The 14,283-nt window shown below is 47.0% G+C and overlaps 1 protein-coding gene and 1 long non-coding RNA gene across 12 annotated transcripts in view; one reads left to right on the plus strand and one right to left on the minus strand.

Annotated features, from left to right (window-relative positions):
- FRMD4A (FERM domain containing 4A) overlaps nucleotides 1–14,283 on the minus strand; it is a 368,918-nt gene that overhangs the window by 4,329 nt on the left and 350,306 nt on the right. For 2 of the 4 annotated variants that reach the window (XM_043480353.1, XM_043480352.1), the window contains exons 22-23: nucleotides 11,953–12,049; nucleotides 9,061–10,190 (exon numbers count right to left, since the gene is read on the minus strand). In XM_043480353.1, coding sequence (XP_043336288.1) covers nucleotides 10,121–10,190; nucleotides 11,953–12,049 — 167 coding nt within the window. In that variant the 3' untranslated portion in view covers nucleotides 9,061–10,120. Of the gene's footprint in view, nucleotides 1–9,060; nucleotides 10,191–11,952; nucleotides 12,050–14,283 lie in introns of those variants that run through there. The other 2 variants (XM_043480351.1, XM_043480349.1) reach the window with 1 other exon arrangement.
- On the plus strand, nucleotides 261–8,949 carry LOC122448764. Of its 8 annotated transcripts, none has more exons than XR_006271741.1 (4): nucleotides 261–1,977; nucleotides 3,046–6,820; nucleotides 7,263–7,450; nucleotides 8,029–8,949. It is a non-coding gene; the product is annotated as an uncharacterized LOC122448764 (long non-coding RNA). The 8 variants fall into 8 exon arrangements; XR_006271742.1 differs by having other exon boundaries at nucleotides 3,046–3,954; nucleotides 6,600–7,450; XR_006271738.1 differs by having other exon boundaries at nucleotides 3,046–3,151; nucleotides 3,855–7,450.

Consider the following 14,283-nt stretch of genomic DNA (forward strand, 5'->3'; position numbering starts at 1 on the left):
TGCCCCCTGAGGAGAGCGTTCCTGCCTTCCTCTCCCTGTCCTGCCCGCAGGCCCCGATGTGGGGACGGCTGACCTCCGCGCCTTGTGCGGAAGCAGCCGTGGGCAGCATGGCCTGGGCCACCTCGTATGCTCTTCCTTTGTGCTGAGCTTCTACTCCTAGTAACTCCAGAGAGTTCACTTGTGCCGATTCCAAACCTGCAGGCCTCTAACCTCAGCCTTCAGTTCTGAGTAACATTCCTGTGAGTGACACTGGTCAGTGCGTCTCGGTTAGTAGGTCTAGGTGCTATTCAGGCTGGAATTTTGAGTCTGACCTCCCAGAGCGCATGCTGCTAGGGGTAGAAACACCTGTCTGGAAACAGAATAAATGTCAGAAGGGGATCTGTCCCTTTGCCTGCTGCTGACCCTTTCCATGACCAGTGCTGGGGCAGGAGGAGATGCAGACAACAGTGGGTTTAAGAGCATCTTACACACAACGTCGTGTCCCAGTTTATGACTGAGAATAAGCCATTATCACCATTTTTCTGTTTGATTTGTTGTCATTTTTATAGGAACAAGGAGATGAAGGCATTCTGGATTTTGTGAAGGTTTCTCATCTGGCTTTTTTAAAAAACCCATCAACGCGGCAAGACCCAAGGCTCTGGGAGCATACTGTAGCCTTTAAAGAGAGTCCTGTGCCTGGATCCCCTGAAATGTATGCTGGGGTTAATATGCTGAAAGGTGGCTTCAGAAGCAAAGTGACATCAAGGTCCTCAATTCTGTAACTGGCCATGGCCATCATCACTGTCTTCAGGTGATAAGTGGCTGACTCCATCACACCCACCCTGCACACTCTCCTCCTGACACAACTGACCTTCCCGTTGTGCCTGAGGGACTGAGAGACTTTCTGTGGCAGAAGGTGGTTGGACCCCACGTGGACATACGCTGTTTACGGAGGGCGGCAATCTCTCTCTCTCTCTTTGTGTTGACCTGGTGGTATTCGCCACCAGCGTGTCCCCCCACCCTCACTGAGGGTAGCCAAGTGGCCCAGGGGGACCAGTGGAGTCCTCTAACCCCAGTCACTGGTCAGAGATGGGCAAGTGACTGAGTGTGGACAAGTGGCTTTCTCAGTACAAGGCTGTTCACTTCCTCCTGAGGAGGTGACCACCAGGGGCAGGAAGGAAAGGCAGAGATGAAAAGAGAACCAGCAAGCTCCTTGTTTGCTCTCCTGCGAGGCAGGTGCTATCATGAAAAACCCTCTAGTTTATAAAAGAACATGCATACATGCTAAGTCAGTTACCGCGCCCTCCCCTCCAGGGGATCTTCCTGACCCAGGGATCGAACCCATGTCTCTTACATCTCCTGTGTTGCAGGTGGGTTCCTTACCACTAGCACCACCTGGGAAACCCTTATAAAAGAACAGTTGGGTCGAAGTCATGTTTCTGGAAGCTGGAATAAATTAAGGTTAGCTGCTCAGTTGTGGGGAAAACATTTAAGGTTTTTCATTCACCTGAGCTCCCCATACCCTTGCTTCTCTTTTTTCCCTTCTGATAAGAATTACCTCCCTGAAGTTTCTAAGAGCTGGCCTGGGTTAGAGTTCCTGGAGGAGACCAGGTGGAACATCCCCATCTCAAAGGAGCCGGGAAAGCATGGGAGTTCCTCCAAGAAGGACTTTCCCTTCCTAAATCCAGGTCTTTTATAATGTCCGCACCTCCCCCCTTTTGAGATGAAGAGGGGTTGCTTTGAATGCCTTCTAGAACTGCATTTCTGTTCTTGTAGAGACTAGGTTTGTAAGACAGGACTGTTTCTAATTCCACAAGGAATTGGGTTGCAGCTTAAATGAACGAAGCCAACAAGATTTTTTTTACTTTGTTGAATTTTTTTTTTTTTAAACAGCGGTGACAGCCTTGGGATCCCAAGAGGACTTCACAGTCCAAGATTCCTGTTTTGAGTTCTCTCCAGCTTTATTCCGGATTTGGACAAAGACAGATTGTCCTTCTGGTGAGTACTTTATTAGTTTCTGAATTAGAGTGCACTTGGTTTACACTTAAACGTAGTTTTCCTGAGAGCAAAATTAAAACAAAAATTGGAGGGCATGGGTCGAGCACCTGATGAGAGACAACCATCTCCAGAGCCCAGGCTCCCAGGTAGGAAAACGTGGTCATGGCCCAGAAGGGGCACAAGGTCACTGGCCACCTGCAAGAAAATTGAGTGTAATGAGGAAGCCCTGGTTGGAGGTCTTGACATACAGGGCACTGGCCGTCCACCAGGAAAAGGAAGTATCCTGTGAGAGGCAGACTGTCAGACCCGAGTCCTGGCCCTCAGTTTAGCCCTGAGGCTGTCAAGGATTTTCTCTGCTCCAGGAAAAACTCCACAAATGGGATCCCAGTCACCTAAATGTTTTAAGAGTGCCCCCCACCACCACCACCTTAGGAACTACCCCCAGCAGTTTTATGTTAAAAAAACATTGTGGTCTCTTCACTTTCACATGGACTGCTCTTACTGAAGACAAACTAGAATAACGGTGGCCACCAGAAGGAATGTTCCCGTTACATAAGATTGTTCACTTCAGAAGTCCACATCAAACAAGTGGAGTGGGATGCCTAGTTTAGTCGGTATGATGAAGCTTGCAGATGGCTTCAAAATTCCCAAATAGCTTCACTGAAACTCACTGCAAAAGGCTAATAAAAAACTTAAAGACACAAGAGATTCCTAAAATAAGGAAGGGTAAAACTTTAACTCCTCCTGCTCCCCTCTGTCCTGGATTCATTCTGCCTGTCCTCTGTCTGCATCGTCTCTCCACTTTGAAGAGACTGCATGACTGTAACAAAAGGCCTGTCAAGTTGGTGGTCGCACAGACACCCCTAAATCCATCCCCAGAGGAGGGCACCCCTCGCCCCCTGCCCCGGGCTCTCCCAGGGTCAACAGGACTCCATGGGATTCTCCTGTAACTGCTTCCAGTTGCTCCCTTCCACAGCCAAGGGGAAACTAATAATAAAATTAATGGAAAACCTTGCTGAATCTCGGTAGCTAGTGAAGCTACATTCTCTAAACCCCAACTTGTTACAGAGCCTGCAGATGGGATCCTGGTCAATCCAGCAGACACCAGCCAGGGTGAGCATTCTGACCAGAGTCAGTTCTGAATCTGCCTACCATGGCCAGCTGAGAGAGAAAGGTAAACTTTCACATCCCTTCCTTTCCAAATCCAGACACACTGGTTGATCTTTTCTCTCTCAGGGGCTATTGCTGCCTTCTGGTCTGTCTTGTTTTGTGTCCTGAGAACTTGGTGAACGTCAGGTTGGACAAACAGCACAGAAATGTAAATTGCACCCGTTTGTAGCTCAGGTCCTGCCTGATGGGTGCCAGCCCTCAGGGGGAACTGAGTCTTCCCTTTTGGTAATGGGAGTGGCTCTGGATCTGGGAGGGTGGTATCCTTGGCACCCTATTTGGGAATGCATCTTGCGTCCGTGAGGTCTTTCAATATGGCCAGGAATATTTACTGTTTGTCCTCCTGACAAGATATTTAAAAGGTTGTTTAAGTGGCTCTATGGTCAGAAGTTGGCCAAACTGGAAGCTGATATTCAGAGCCTATTGGGGATAAAGTTCCTAAGTCAAAATGAAAATGTGTACCCAGAGGGAAAGAAAAACATTCCAAAGACAAAGCTCTAAATCTGGAGCATAGGAATCTTTTGAATTCCATCTTAGTCAATCTTCTGCCTGATCTAAAGAAGCAAATAGAAGATGATATAGTTGGAGGCGTGAGACAGCCTGTGATGTCATTCACATTGTAACCTGTCCTTGTCTTATAAACCTAGTCTTTACAAGAATAGAAATGCAGGTTTAGAAGCAAATCAAAGGCCACCTATTCTTTTTCTCAGTCCCCAAGCATACTCCATTCACTTCAGAAGGCTTGCAGACACTGTAAAAGATCTGAATCTAAGAAAGAAAAGTCCTTGAGGGACCTCCCATTTTGAGCAGGTAAGTTTAACTTACTCCAGTGTCCAGAAACAGGATTTGGATAAAACAGTTCTTCTATAAACTAGTAAGTTCTGCTTTATTGTACCTGTCTCATGGCCAAAACTTTAAAACCAAAGCTTCCCAACCTCTGCATCTGTCTGTATGTTTGTGTATGTACACATAGGTTTGTAATGTGTTTCTGCCTCTGACTGGTACTGTATAATCAGTTTGTAAAAAATGCATCTAATTGGCTTAAAGAAAAATTATTATCAAATTAAATATTCTAAAATTCAGAAATACAGAAACTTAACCCAAATATTTTTCAAATTCACATGATCTGGGATAAATCAAGAGCTCTCTTAAGTTTGTTGGTCTGATCAAAGTAGGTGTGTTAAATATTGATATAATGCAGACATAATTTGATTCTACCTGTGTTTACTAGTCAAATAAGTTCATGTTATCTCGGTTACAAAATGTGTCCGTAAAAAGATAAGACATTGGCTAGCTGTTTAATGGCTAGAGAACTTTTCTAATTAAACATAACTGTTAACAACGAGTAAACAAGTGAACAAATACTATTGTAGTGAGCTGTATGTTTCTCGCTGGGTAGAAGCGTTTTTCTGTTGATAAGCAGCTGCCTCTTTTGTAGCAAAGAAATAACTTCAAAACGTCCTCCCTGTATGGGGCACCCCCATCATTTCTGCACAGTGACTGAGAACTCATTCACTGGCTCCAACCTAAGAACTCCGCAGAGTCCCTGCTTAGGCTGTACGGGCTGCCTTCAGGACAGGACAGAAGACTGAGGACCTCATTAAAACCCAGTGAGGAGGTGACCAAGGTGCTGTCACTGGGCCTTCTGAATCTAAGGTCCCTGCCTTTGAAAAACAGACACTCACTCCCTCTGCCTCACTCGCCACTCTCTGACCCTCATGTTGCCCAACAGAACCCATCAAAAAATCGCTGGTCATCTATTGTCAATTCCTCCTCAAGTTGAAGAAACTTACGCTGAACAAGATTACAACCTGCCACTGATAGTGCTCATCCACTACTTCCTGGAGAATATGTCCACTGAAAAAGACAACAGCTGAAGGACTCCTGCTCCCCTCCTGGGAAACGACCTTTTCTGGTACTGCTCACCAGTTCCTGCACAGCTAAGCTTGAGAACCTCCGTCCCACCTGCAAGGAGTCACAGGACCTGAATGGACAGCAGAGCCATCTGCGATCTCACCCTCAGGCTCTCCTGGCAGCAGAAGCAGATGACGTGGACAGCGGTCCCCAGACGCCGGGCCAGGCCTGTGTAATCTAACTTGATTTCTACCACTGTTCTCCTTTACTATGAAATTCATGGTGGGGGTGGGGGTTATTAACACATTATTGACCAGAGATGTATCAATACATTTTTAGAGGGTGACACAATATCACTGTGGGAAATTGTTACAGCTTAAAATTGATCAAGGGTTCACTATACAACTTGTGATTGTCATTATCACATTTTGCTCTGTTAGGTTTCTGTTCCAACCTTATGTGTATTATAAGCGTAACATTTTCAAAAATGACACATTGTGAAATTTTGAGTGAAGAATTTCAGAATTTCATAAAATTCAGTGAAGAATTTTATGCAGGTATTTCCTCTGATTGTCCAAGTGACATATATACTAGTGTCTTGGAAGGTGGTAGTTCTTCAGAATATAGTTCTGACTCAGAGACATTTAATTAGACCAACAAGGAGACAGAAAACCTGAGTGACTGATTCTGATAAAGAAAGTGAACATGAGACTCACAGCGCCGGAGAATGCTTCTTTGCTCCTACAGAGGAGTGGATGGAAGACAACATTTCATGAAAATGAGAAGACTTGACAGGTGTGTCAGATGTAACTACTGAATGTAATAACCCACAAAGTGTTAGTGAAACAACAATTTTTGGCCAGCCACATCACCAGCACAAGCATTAGTTTCTGCAAAACTCCCCTGGTCAATAACACGTTAACCAAACTCTTCCACTTACTTGATTTCTCTCCTGTTGGCCCTGATCTGGAGGGATAACGCCTTGCCTGTGTCTCCCAGGGACTGACTGCCCAGGGAAGATACCTTTCAGACTCTGGATCTGCTGTTTAAAACTCCAGTCTGTCCATGATGTTGATGACTTCCTGGTCTGCCTTTAACCTGATTTCCCCTATCGTTAGTGCCATCATACACACCACCTGAAGTCCCTTCTATGTCAGCTACAGAGTTAAAACTTTTGTAGCCAAGCTTCCCAGTGCCTCTTTTTACCGTTCTCTGATTAGAACTCAACTTGCTCAAGTTGACACACACAACTTGTAACTGTAGTACTGGCGTACCCATTTCCTTATGGTTATCTTAAATCAGACTTCAAAGGATCTGTCTCTTACCTTATGAAAGATGTTATACTAATTAGTTTTATTGTTCAGGTTCACGGGTCACATTGTCAACTGATGATAAACCTTTTTGGGTAATTTGTATGGATGCATGTTATTAATATAATTAAGTACGCTAGAAATTGTGTGAAATTTCTAGAAATCTATCTTGGTATAACGTTATCGATCATAATTCTGTTTATCTTAAAATGTTGTCTATCACATATGTGGAGAAAAACATCTGTAAGGCTACATGCACCCCAGTGTTGACTGTAGCACTGTTTACAACAGCCAAGACAAGGAAGCACCCTGAATGTCTGTCAGTGGGGGAATGGATAAAGATGTGGCACATGTACACAATGGGCTAGGACTCTGCCATTAGAAAGAATGAAACGGTGCCATCTGCAGCAACATGGATGGATCTAGAGAGGGTCACACTGAGGGAAGTAAGCCAGACAGAGGAGGAGAAACACCCTGTGACATCCCGTGTGCGTGGAACCTAAGACGAAATGGTAACAAATGAACTTACTTAGAAAACAGAAACAGACTCAGAGAATGATCTCATGGTCGCCAAGGGGATGGGACAGATAGGGAGTTTGGGATGGACACCTACACAATGCCACATTTAAAATGGATGATCAGCAAGGACCTACTGTATAGCACAGGGAACTCTGCTCAATGTTACGTGGCAGCCTGGCTGGGAGGGGCTTGGGGGAGGATAGGTACATGTAGTATGTGTATGGCTGAGTCCCTGCACCGTCCACCTGAAACCATCACAACATTGTTAATTGGCTATACCCCAGTATAAGATAAAAAGTTAAAAAAAATGTTGTATATCACAGAAATAACATTTCCTTGTCAATTTCATTGTAATGAACTCTCATCAGATCTTTACCATTGGGCATTTTAAAGTTATTATTTACAGACAGATCTTTTATCCTAATGCTTTTGCAGAAGGGAGATTCATGGAAAGTAACCTACCACGAGCTCTTGATGGCCACATGGCTGCCCAATCACAAGGATCAAACCTTGGGTAGAGACGTCACAACGGATGAAGGCTCCACCTACCTTCTGGTCCCTCCTGCACAAAAGCTGGCAATCTCAAACCAAACTGACTAGGGAGAGAAGTGGCCACCACGGAGGTAAGACTGCTTCCTCCCAAAATGTCAGACCAAGGACATTTCTTTCCATTCCTCCTTCCCTCTCTGACCATCCTTTTCCTAACTCTTAGCCTGTGAAGGTTTTCTATGATTCTTCTGTCCATCTTTCTGCTTTGGAGAGAGAATGCCATCATCCCCACATCTCAGACCACTGCAAAGGAGGACAAATCCAACCTCCAGACGACCGTTTGAATTATTAACACTACGATGCTGGTGATTAACTACTTCTGCCCATCCATCACAGCTTCTCCCTCATTTCCAGGGCCTCGGTTTCTCTGGATTGAAGCTCAGCCAGCCCCCATCTCTAGTGTGTCCCACTCCTTAACCCTGGGGGTCTGCTTTCTTGTCTCTGGTTATCTACCCAGGGAACCTTGCATCCAGGCTGTGTACAGAGAAAGGGACACAAGGCAAGGGAGACCAGAATAAAACCACCTGTGCTGTCTACAAACCCTTCCCTTTTACTGGCTTCCAGGGCTGTCACCTTCCAAGTCCCTAGCCACAGATTCAACACAAATTCCCAGGCAGGAGTCAGAGATTTCAAAATCTGCTTTCTTTGGCAGATCCCTCCTCCCCCGGCCAAGAGCTGATGCAAAGGAGGCCATGATCGGCAGTCTCTCCTTACCTCTTGAAGATACTGCAGACCCTGATGGTAAAGCAACAGCTGCCCAATAAAAAATCCCTAGACTGGCCAGAGTTGTTCCTGATGAGGCAAGCCTCTGACAGCCTCTAGTCGAGCATGGAGGTGTCTGAGCTGTGACCCACACCCCTGCACCTGGATCAATACTTCGGGGGAAGGTGAGACTCAGCCACAGAAGATGACTGAACAAGCCCAGCACTTCCTTAGGCCAACAGCCCAACCAACACAGTCTGTCTTTGGGGGTCATTCTCTTTACAAGAGTAGTTACCATAGGGTGCTGTGTTCTCTCAGAAGCTTTAAATACAGCTTTGCAGCCACAGGCAACCAAGCACATGCTCTCCCTCAAACAGAACATCAGAAAAGGAGCAGAATGACTGACTGAAAGAGTGTGAACCCAGGGTCATGGCCTGTGAAGACCACCCAGAGATTCAGCGAAAAGCCGGAAAGAACTCCAGAGCCATAGCTGGGGGTAGCCCTGCTGCCTTACAGTTGGATCACTGATGAAAAGGGGGGAACTGTTAAAAACAGCAGACCCAAAATGCAGTTGTATAGGCTAAGCTCCATGTCATCAAACCGAGACTTGACTTTACAGTTTCAGCTCCCCCAGGAATGGAATCCCCCAATCTGCACGATGAGGACGTCACCTGCCGTCCCCTAAAGGAAAGCAACTGGGCCGTCACCACCTGCCTCTTCAGCTGGTGTAACTGCCTGTGCCTGCCTGCTCCCTCCTGCCTGCACACCCCTGCTTCTGTGCATCATCTTGGAGCTCCTTGCTTTCTGCTGGACTGGAAGCTCCTTGATTCACAAATCACTGAAATAAAGCCAGTAGGATTTTTCAGATTTACTCAGTTGAATTTTGTTTTTTAACACTACTTTCCTCGAAAGGCTAAGCCCATTTTCCAGATTCCCCCATCTATCAGCTCAGGGCATCTGCAGCAAAAGTTGTTCTTCATCTCTCCTCCTGTTGAAGATTTGTCCCATCCTCCTCCTCAGGAGAAGGTCTAGCTCTTTCTCTACAGCAAGAAGGCACTCTCTTGTTCCCCCACACACCCCTGCTTGTTTCTACATCTGTGCTTTCGCCCTTGGAAGGGCGTTCCTCAGCCTCTGCCTGTCAAAGACCCTGCTCCCACCTTGGGCCTCTGAAGCCAAGTTCACACAGCATCTCTAGAAACCAGAAGAGATTCCTCTCCCCACGTCTCAGAGTATTGAATACATAAGTGCTACAAGAGTTAGCATTGCCATCTTTTGATTGAGTAAACTTACCACTCGGAAGTGGCTTTGAAAGAAGCTGTATCATTATCTTCTCAGTTAACCCTTGAAATGCTGTTAATTTCAATACTTTGTCACCCCTTAAGAATAGGAACCAGACCGAGTGTTTACGTTTTTATGCCCACTGAAGCAGGGCTTTGCAAATTCCAACATGCACATGCTTCACCCAGGGGTCCTGTTAAAATGCAGATTCAAATTCCATAGGTCCAAGAGTCTACTTCTAACAAACTCCCAGGTGACACAGGGGACAAGGCTTGTCTGTGGACCCCATGCTGGAATGCACAGCATTTGGTACAGTGGACAGCTGTCACTCAAAAACACTGGGAGGAAATCATGGGTGATAGATGCTTCTAGACCAACTCCGTCTGCCCCTGGCGCTTTGAGATGTAAACTGCATGATGCTGTTCTTTTCAACAAACACTGGTTAGTAAAACTAGTAAAAGATTCTATAAGTATCTGCATGTACAAAGAGCCCAGGAAGGTCTAAAACACACTTTGAGGTCTTTTTGGGGAAGGAGCAGTGGGAACATCTAACATCTGATGTGGAAACAGACACATAAAGATCGAGTCCCACATGTATCTACAGACAGGACATGAAGACGACAGCTTCCACACCACTCAGATGATCCCCCCAGAGATTACGATCCATATGAGCAAAGGCAACTCCTGCACCACACGTGAGCTCTCCAGCTCACGAGCAGGGAAGGGGAAGGGCTGGAAGAACAACACGTTCCCTTACGATACCTCTATTCATCAGTACTTTGGTGGGCTGGAGACTCGGACCCATCCATAATGGGCGAGTTTTCTGTCGCTTCTCTGAACCAAGGAAAGCAGGAAAAGGAAGAGAAGAGAGGTCATGTTAAAGAGAGGAACTGACACAGACACGATGAGTAGCTTATCAATACACTGGAAAGCCCAGCTGACTATGCACCCAAGTGTTAGTGACAAATAGGATATTTTCAACCCCGTGCACGACTCAAAGATCACTTTGGTTCTGTTAAGAAGTCAGCCAGGCTTTGGCACTACTTCTCATTTTCTAATCACATCACAGAGAATAGTTATTATTCATTAATGATAACTCAACCCAATCTGATAAAAGAGTTTAAGGACCAACTAAAAATTTTTTGTTTCAAATTGGTCTCGGGTCCTCACTAGCTGTGTCAAACATAGGCAGCCACCCAGATCCGCTCCAGGGTAAAGGTGCTCCTAAGCTCCACAGCCTGCGGTCAGTCAAGTGACAGTCATACATTTGGAGCAGGTGAGACCGGGTGTGATCCAGAAAATGTGGAGGAGTCAGACAGACACCCTGAAACCAGAAAGTCCTTACTTGGGGTGATGGCTTAGTCAGTGGAGGTACCATATACACAAAAGGTCACTCTTATGGATCTGTCCTCTTGAAACTCTTGGGCCCGAAGCCTTGCAGCAGCTGCCTAACCAGAGGAGCTAGAGCTGGGGTGCAGATGGCACGTGAGGAAGTGTCATAAGGACAGAGTGGGTAGCTGCTGCCCCACAGACAAACCAAGCAGGGGGAGTGGACAGAGAACACTGGCAGCTGGGACTGCAGGCTCTGTTAATTCAAGAGGAGTAAGAGGCAGCATGGGGTGGTTCAGTGACATCAAACTTGAGTGCATCACAATCCCCTGGAGGGCTTGTCACCACACTGACTGCCAGCGCCCTCCACCCTCGACTTAGGTTCTGACTCAGTGGGTCACCGATGGACCCACGATGTTTGTGCATTTCTAACAATACCCCAGGTGATGCTTATGCTGCTGGTCTGGGTACTGCATTTTAAGAACCACTGGCTTAGTGGAAAAAGACAAGGCGTTGGTTTGGGGTAACAGTGCAGGGCTGAAATTCCAGGGTCATCCAACTGTGTAAGATGGCAAGGCACTGACGTTCTCTGAGCCTCATCTATAGAACAGAAAAAAGTCTGGAGGGAAGTCCTGCAACGTTGCAGTAAGGATTACATAAGCTGATACAGGTTAGAAGAAGCTCCTGATCTTTGAGTACACAGCAAGCACTCAATCTTAGTTCTACTGTCAAATACTAAGGCAAAGCCTGGCTTAAAATCACTAGAGATAAATGTGCAGAAACTGAAAAACGTCTGCCAAGCACAGACATCTGGTCAAAGAAGTGCACTCACCTCCACATTTTTGGGATTATCACCAACTTTGAAAGAGAGTAGAGAGAATCAGCTGAATAAAGAGACCGCGCTGGGAGGGGTGGGGGTGACCAGCTGGGCCTGGGGCCTCTCTGGAGAGGAGGGAGCTTCCCAGTGCCGTCCATCATTCCCAGGACATCGTTCTGCACACACACCCTCTGTTAGTAGGATCTTTTTTTTTTTTTTTCCTGAGTGCTCAGTCGCTCAGTCATGTCTGACTCTTTGCGACCCCAAGGACAGCAGCCCACCAGGCTCCTCTGTCCATGGGATTCTTCAGGCAAGAATGCTGGAGTGGTTTGCCATTTCCTTCTCCATGTTACTAGGATCTTATACCTGCTATCCTCTAACCCACAGAGAAGGCTGAGGAGGGTTCGAGAACCTGGGAGAGAGAATCAGAGGTCTGCCAAGGGAACTCACCCGGTCTGCCAGCTTAGGATGTGGTGGGGGCTGCTGGGGGGCGTCGCTCCGATTTCACTTGACGGTGTTGAGCTTCTCTGGCTTTGAGGTAAGGCAGCTGCGTGTGGGTGGTGCAGAAAAGACGGGTCAGACCCAGGGGAGCGGAGGAGCTTCCTTCCAGAGATGCTCCCAGGACCCGTCGCAGGGTCCTGATTGGAAAACATCTGCTCCTCTCCCCACATTTGGCCAATTACGTTTTCTCTCCTGAGCCGTTCTAGCATGCTGAGTCAAGCTCGCCTGGGATTCCAGGTCCCCTGCTTTGCCACTGGGAAGTGGCTACAAGGATGGTGACAGTCCCCACAGTCCTCAGAGGGGGACCCGGGCTGACCTAGTGCAGGCATGACTGATTTCTCTGGACACCAGTGAGATATGCCCCAGGGAGTTTCCAGATGTGGCCCCAAGGTTAAAACTGTTCTTCATTACATAGACTAGAGAACCTCCAGAAAGGTTCTCGGAGCTTGTGGTCTCTGCTGTTTCAGGCTTGTCATTTACCATGTTTAGGACACGTCAAATGAGGCAGGACTTTTCAGAGCTCATCCAAGTCTGACTACTAGGAACTTATTGATGGGAACAGGATTTTTTTAGTTGGGAAAACTTACTAGGAAGCAAATCCTACTTAAATGCATCCCTCTGCCTCCTTGGGAATGCAATCTTTTTCATCGGGAAAGGTCAGATACAGCTTCCTAGAATTTTTACTTTAAAATATGTTTGAAAAGATTTACTGAATCTGTTCAGGTAAAGCAAATCTAGATAAGCACTACAATTCTGACAGAATATAAACACTCCTGCCCTGTCCAACCAAGGCTTCTCCTAATAGGGTCACAGGGAAACATGCTCTTTAAACACTATGCAGAACTTACTCATGCAGTTACTCTCAAAATCCTCCTAGGAAATTGATGGCAAATGTCACCTGAGTGACATTTGGGCTGGGCTGATTTGACAGATGACAGACGCATCTGAAGAAGCTTTTAGGATGTTGGAGTCCATGGTTCTCTCACCATGGACTTGAACCATATTTATTCCTGTCCCTGAAACTTGTCATTCAGCTGATGAACCTTAATACATGAGTCAGCGGGGCACTGGGGAGAGGACGTAGGAGCCCTGTGGCCTGGTGTAGCTGGGAGCTGGCCGGGCCTTCCTCTTTGCCCTGCCCTCCCTAAGCCCCAAGCATCTCCTTCAGTCCCCCAAAGAGGGACCCCTCGTTTTCCTTCCTTAAGATACTCCCCTTTCCCTGGGTTTTTGCCCTTACTTATCCTAATTTCTAGCCCCAAGTCAAATCCTGACTTGGACTTCCTTCCCTTTGCTGCTCATGTTATACTTTGAGAATCATTTTTATTATGTCTCAAAGTCCTCCCCCATTTTCTTTCCTACAGCCAGGGGAATGCAGTTGCTCTCTTTGTCAGATTGGCGCTATCAGGCGATTCGTGAATGGGTAGCACCCGTCCACCAACTAGAAAGGTGCTCTTATCGCTACAGTCTCCCCCCTCTTTGTGGAAACATGACCTACACAAGCCTCATGAGCGCAGGTGCTGAGAACCCCTCAGGGATGTGGCCAAGGCAGGACACATCCTGGTTATTACCATTCTTCTTTCTTGGAGCCTGAGAGGGGAAGGGAATGTAACTGAAGGGGGAGGCTGCTTTCTTCCATTTTTTCACTGGATTCAGTACTGCTTAATGCCCAAGTACAAGAATACAAGGTAACCTTTCATCTGATGATGAAACTGTGAAGGTGTAACTCCAGGACCTCAGAAGCACTTGACAAAAATTACTCTGGTCAAATCATAACATCACTGGAAAGGGATGCTGAGGTGCAGTCAGGAGTTCCCTGAAGTCACTGGGGAACTCAGGCAGAACTGCCACTTCTTTCTGCAGCCAGTCTGCCAAATCTCAGGGCCTCAGGACCAAGCATCGCCTGGAGGGAGCTCTCCTCTGCAAGGGTGCCCTCCACTCTCTACCGCCAAACCCGTTCACCAGGGCAAAGGCACACCTTTGACTGGATAAACCTGGAAACACGGACTTCACCACTTCCTGCATCTCTGTCCTTACAAGAAGTGGCTGGAGGGGTGAATGGCACCAGAACTTAGGACGCTGAAATGGGAGACTGCGCAGCCCGCTGGGGGTGGGCTAGGGTGTCAGATGCACCGCCCCACCCCGTCCCAGGTCTTCCTCCTTCGGCAAAACCAAGGGCAGAATGGAAGGGATGGGAAAGGAGGGGGACGAAGGTCTTGCACATCGCACAGCTAGGTTTCTAGAATTAACCATCTCTCCTTACTGCCGGCTCTAAAACCTGCA

This window comes from Cervus canadensis, chromosome 10 (assembly GCF_019320065.1).
Source record: "Cervus canadensis isolate Bull #8, Minnesota chromosome 10, ASM1932006v1, whole genome shotgun sequence".
NCBI classification, from domain to species: Eukaryota; Metazoa; Chordata; class Mammalia; order Artiodactyla; family Cervidae; genus Cervus; species Cervus canadensis.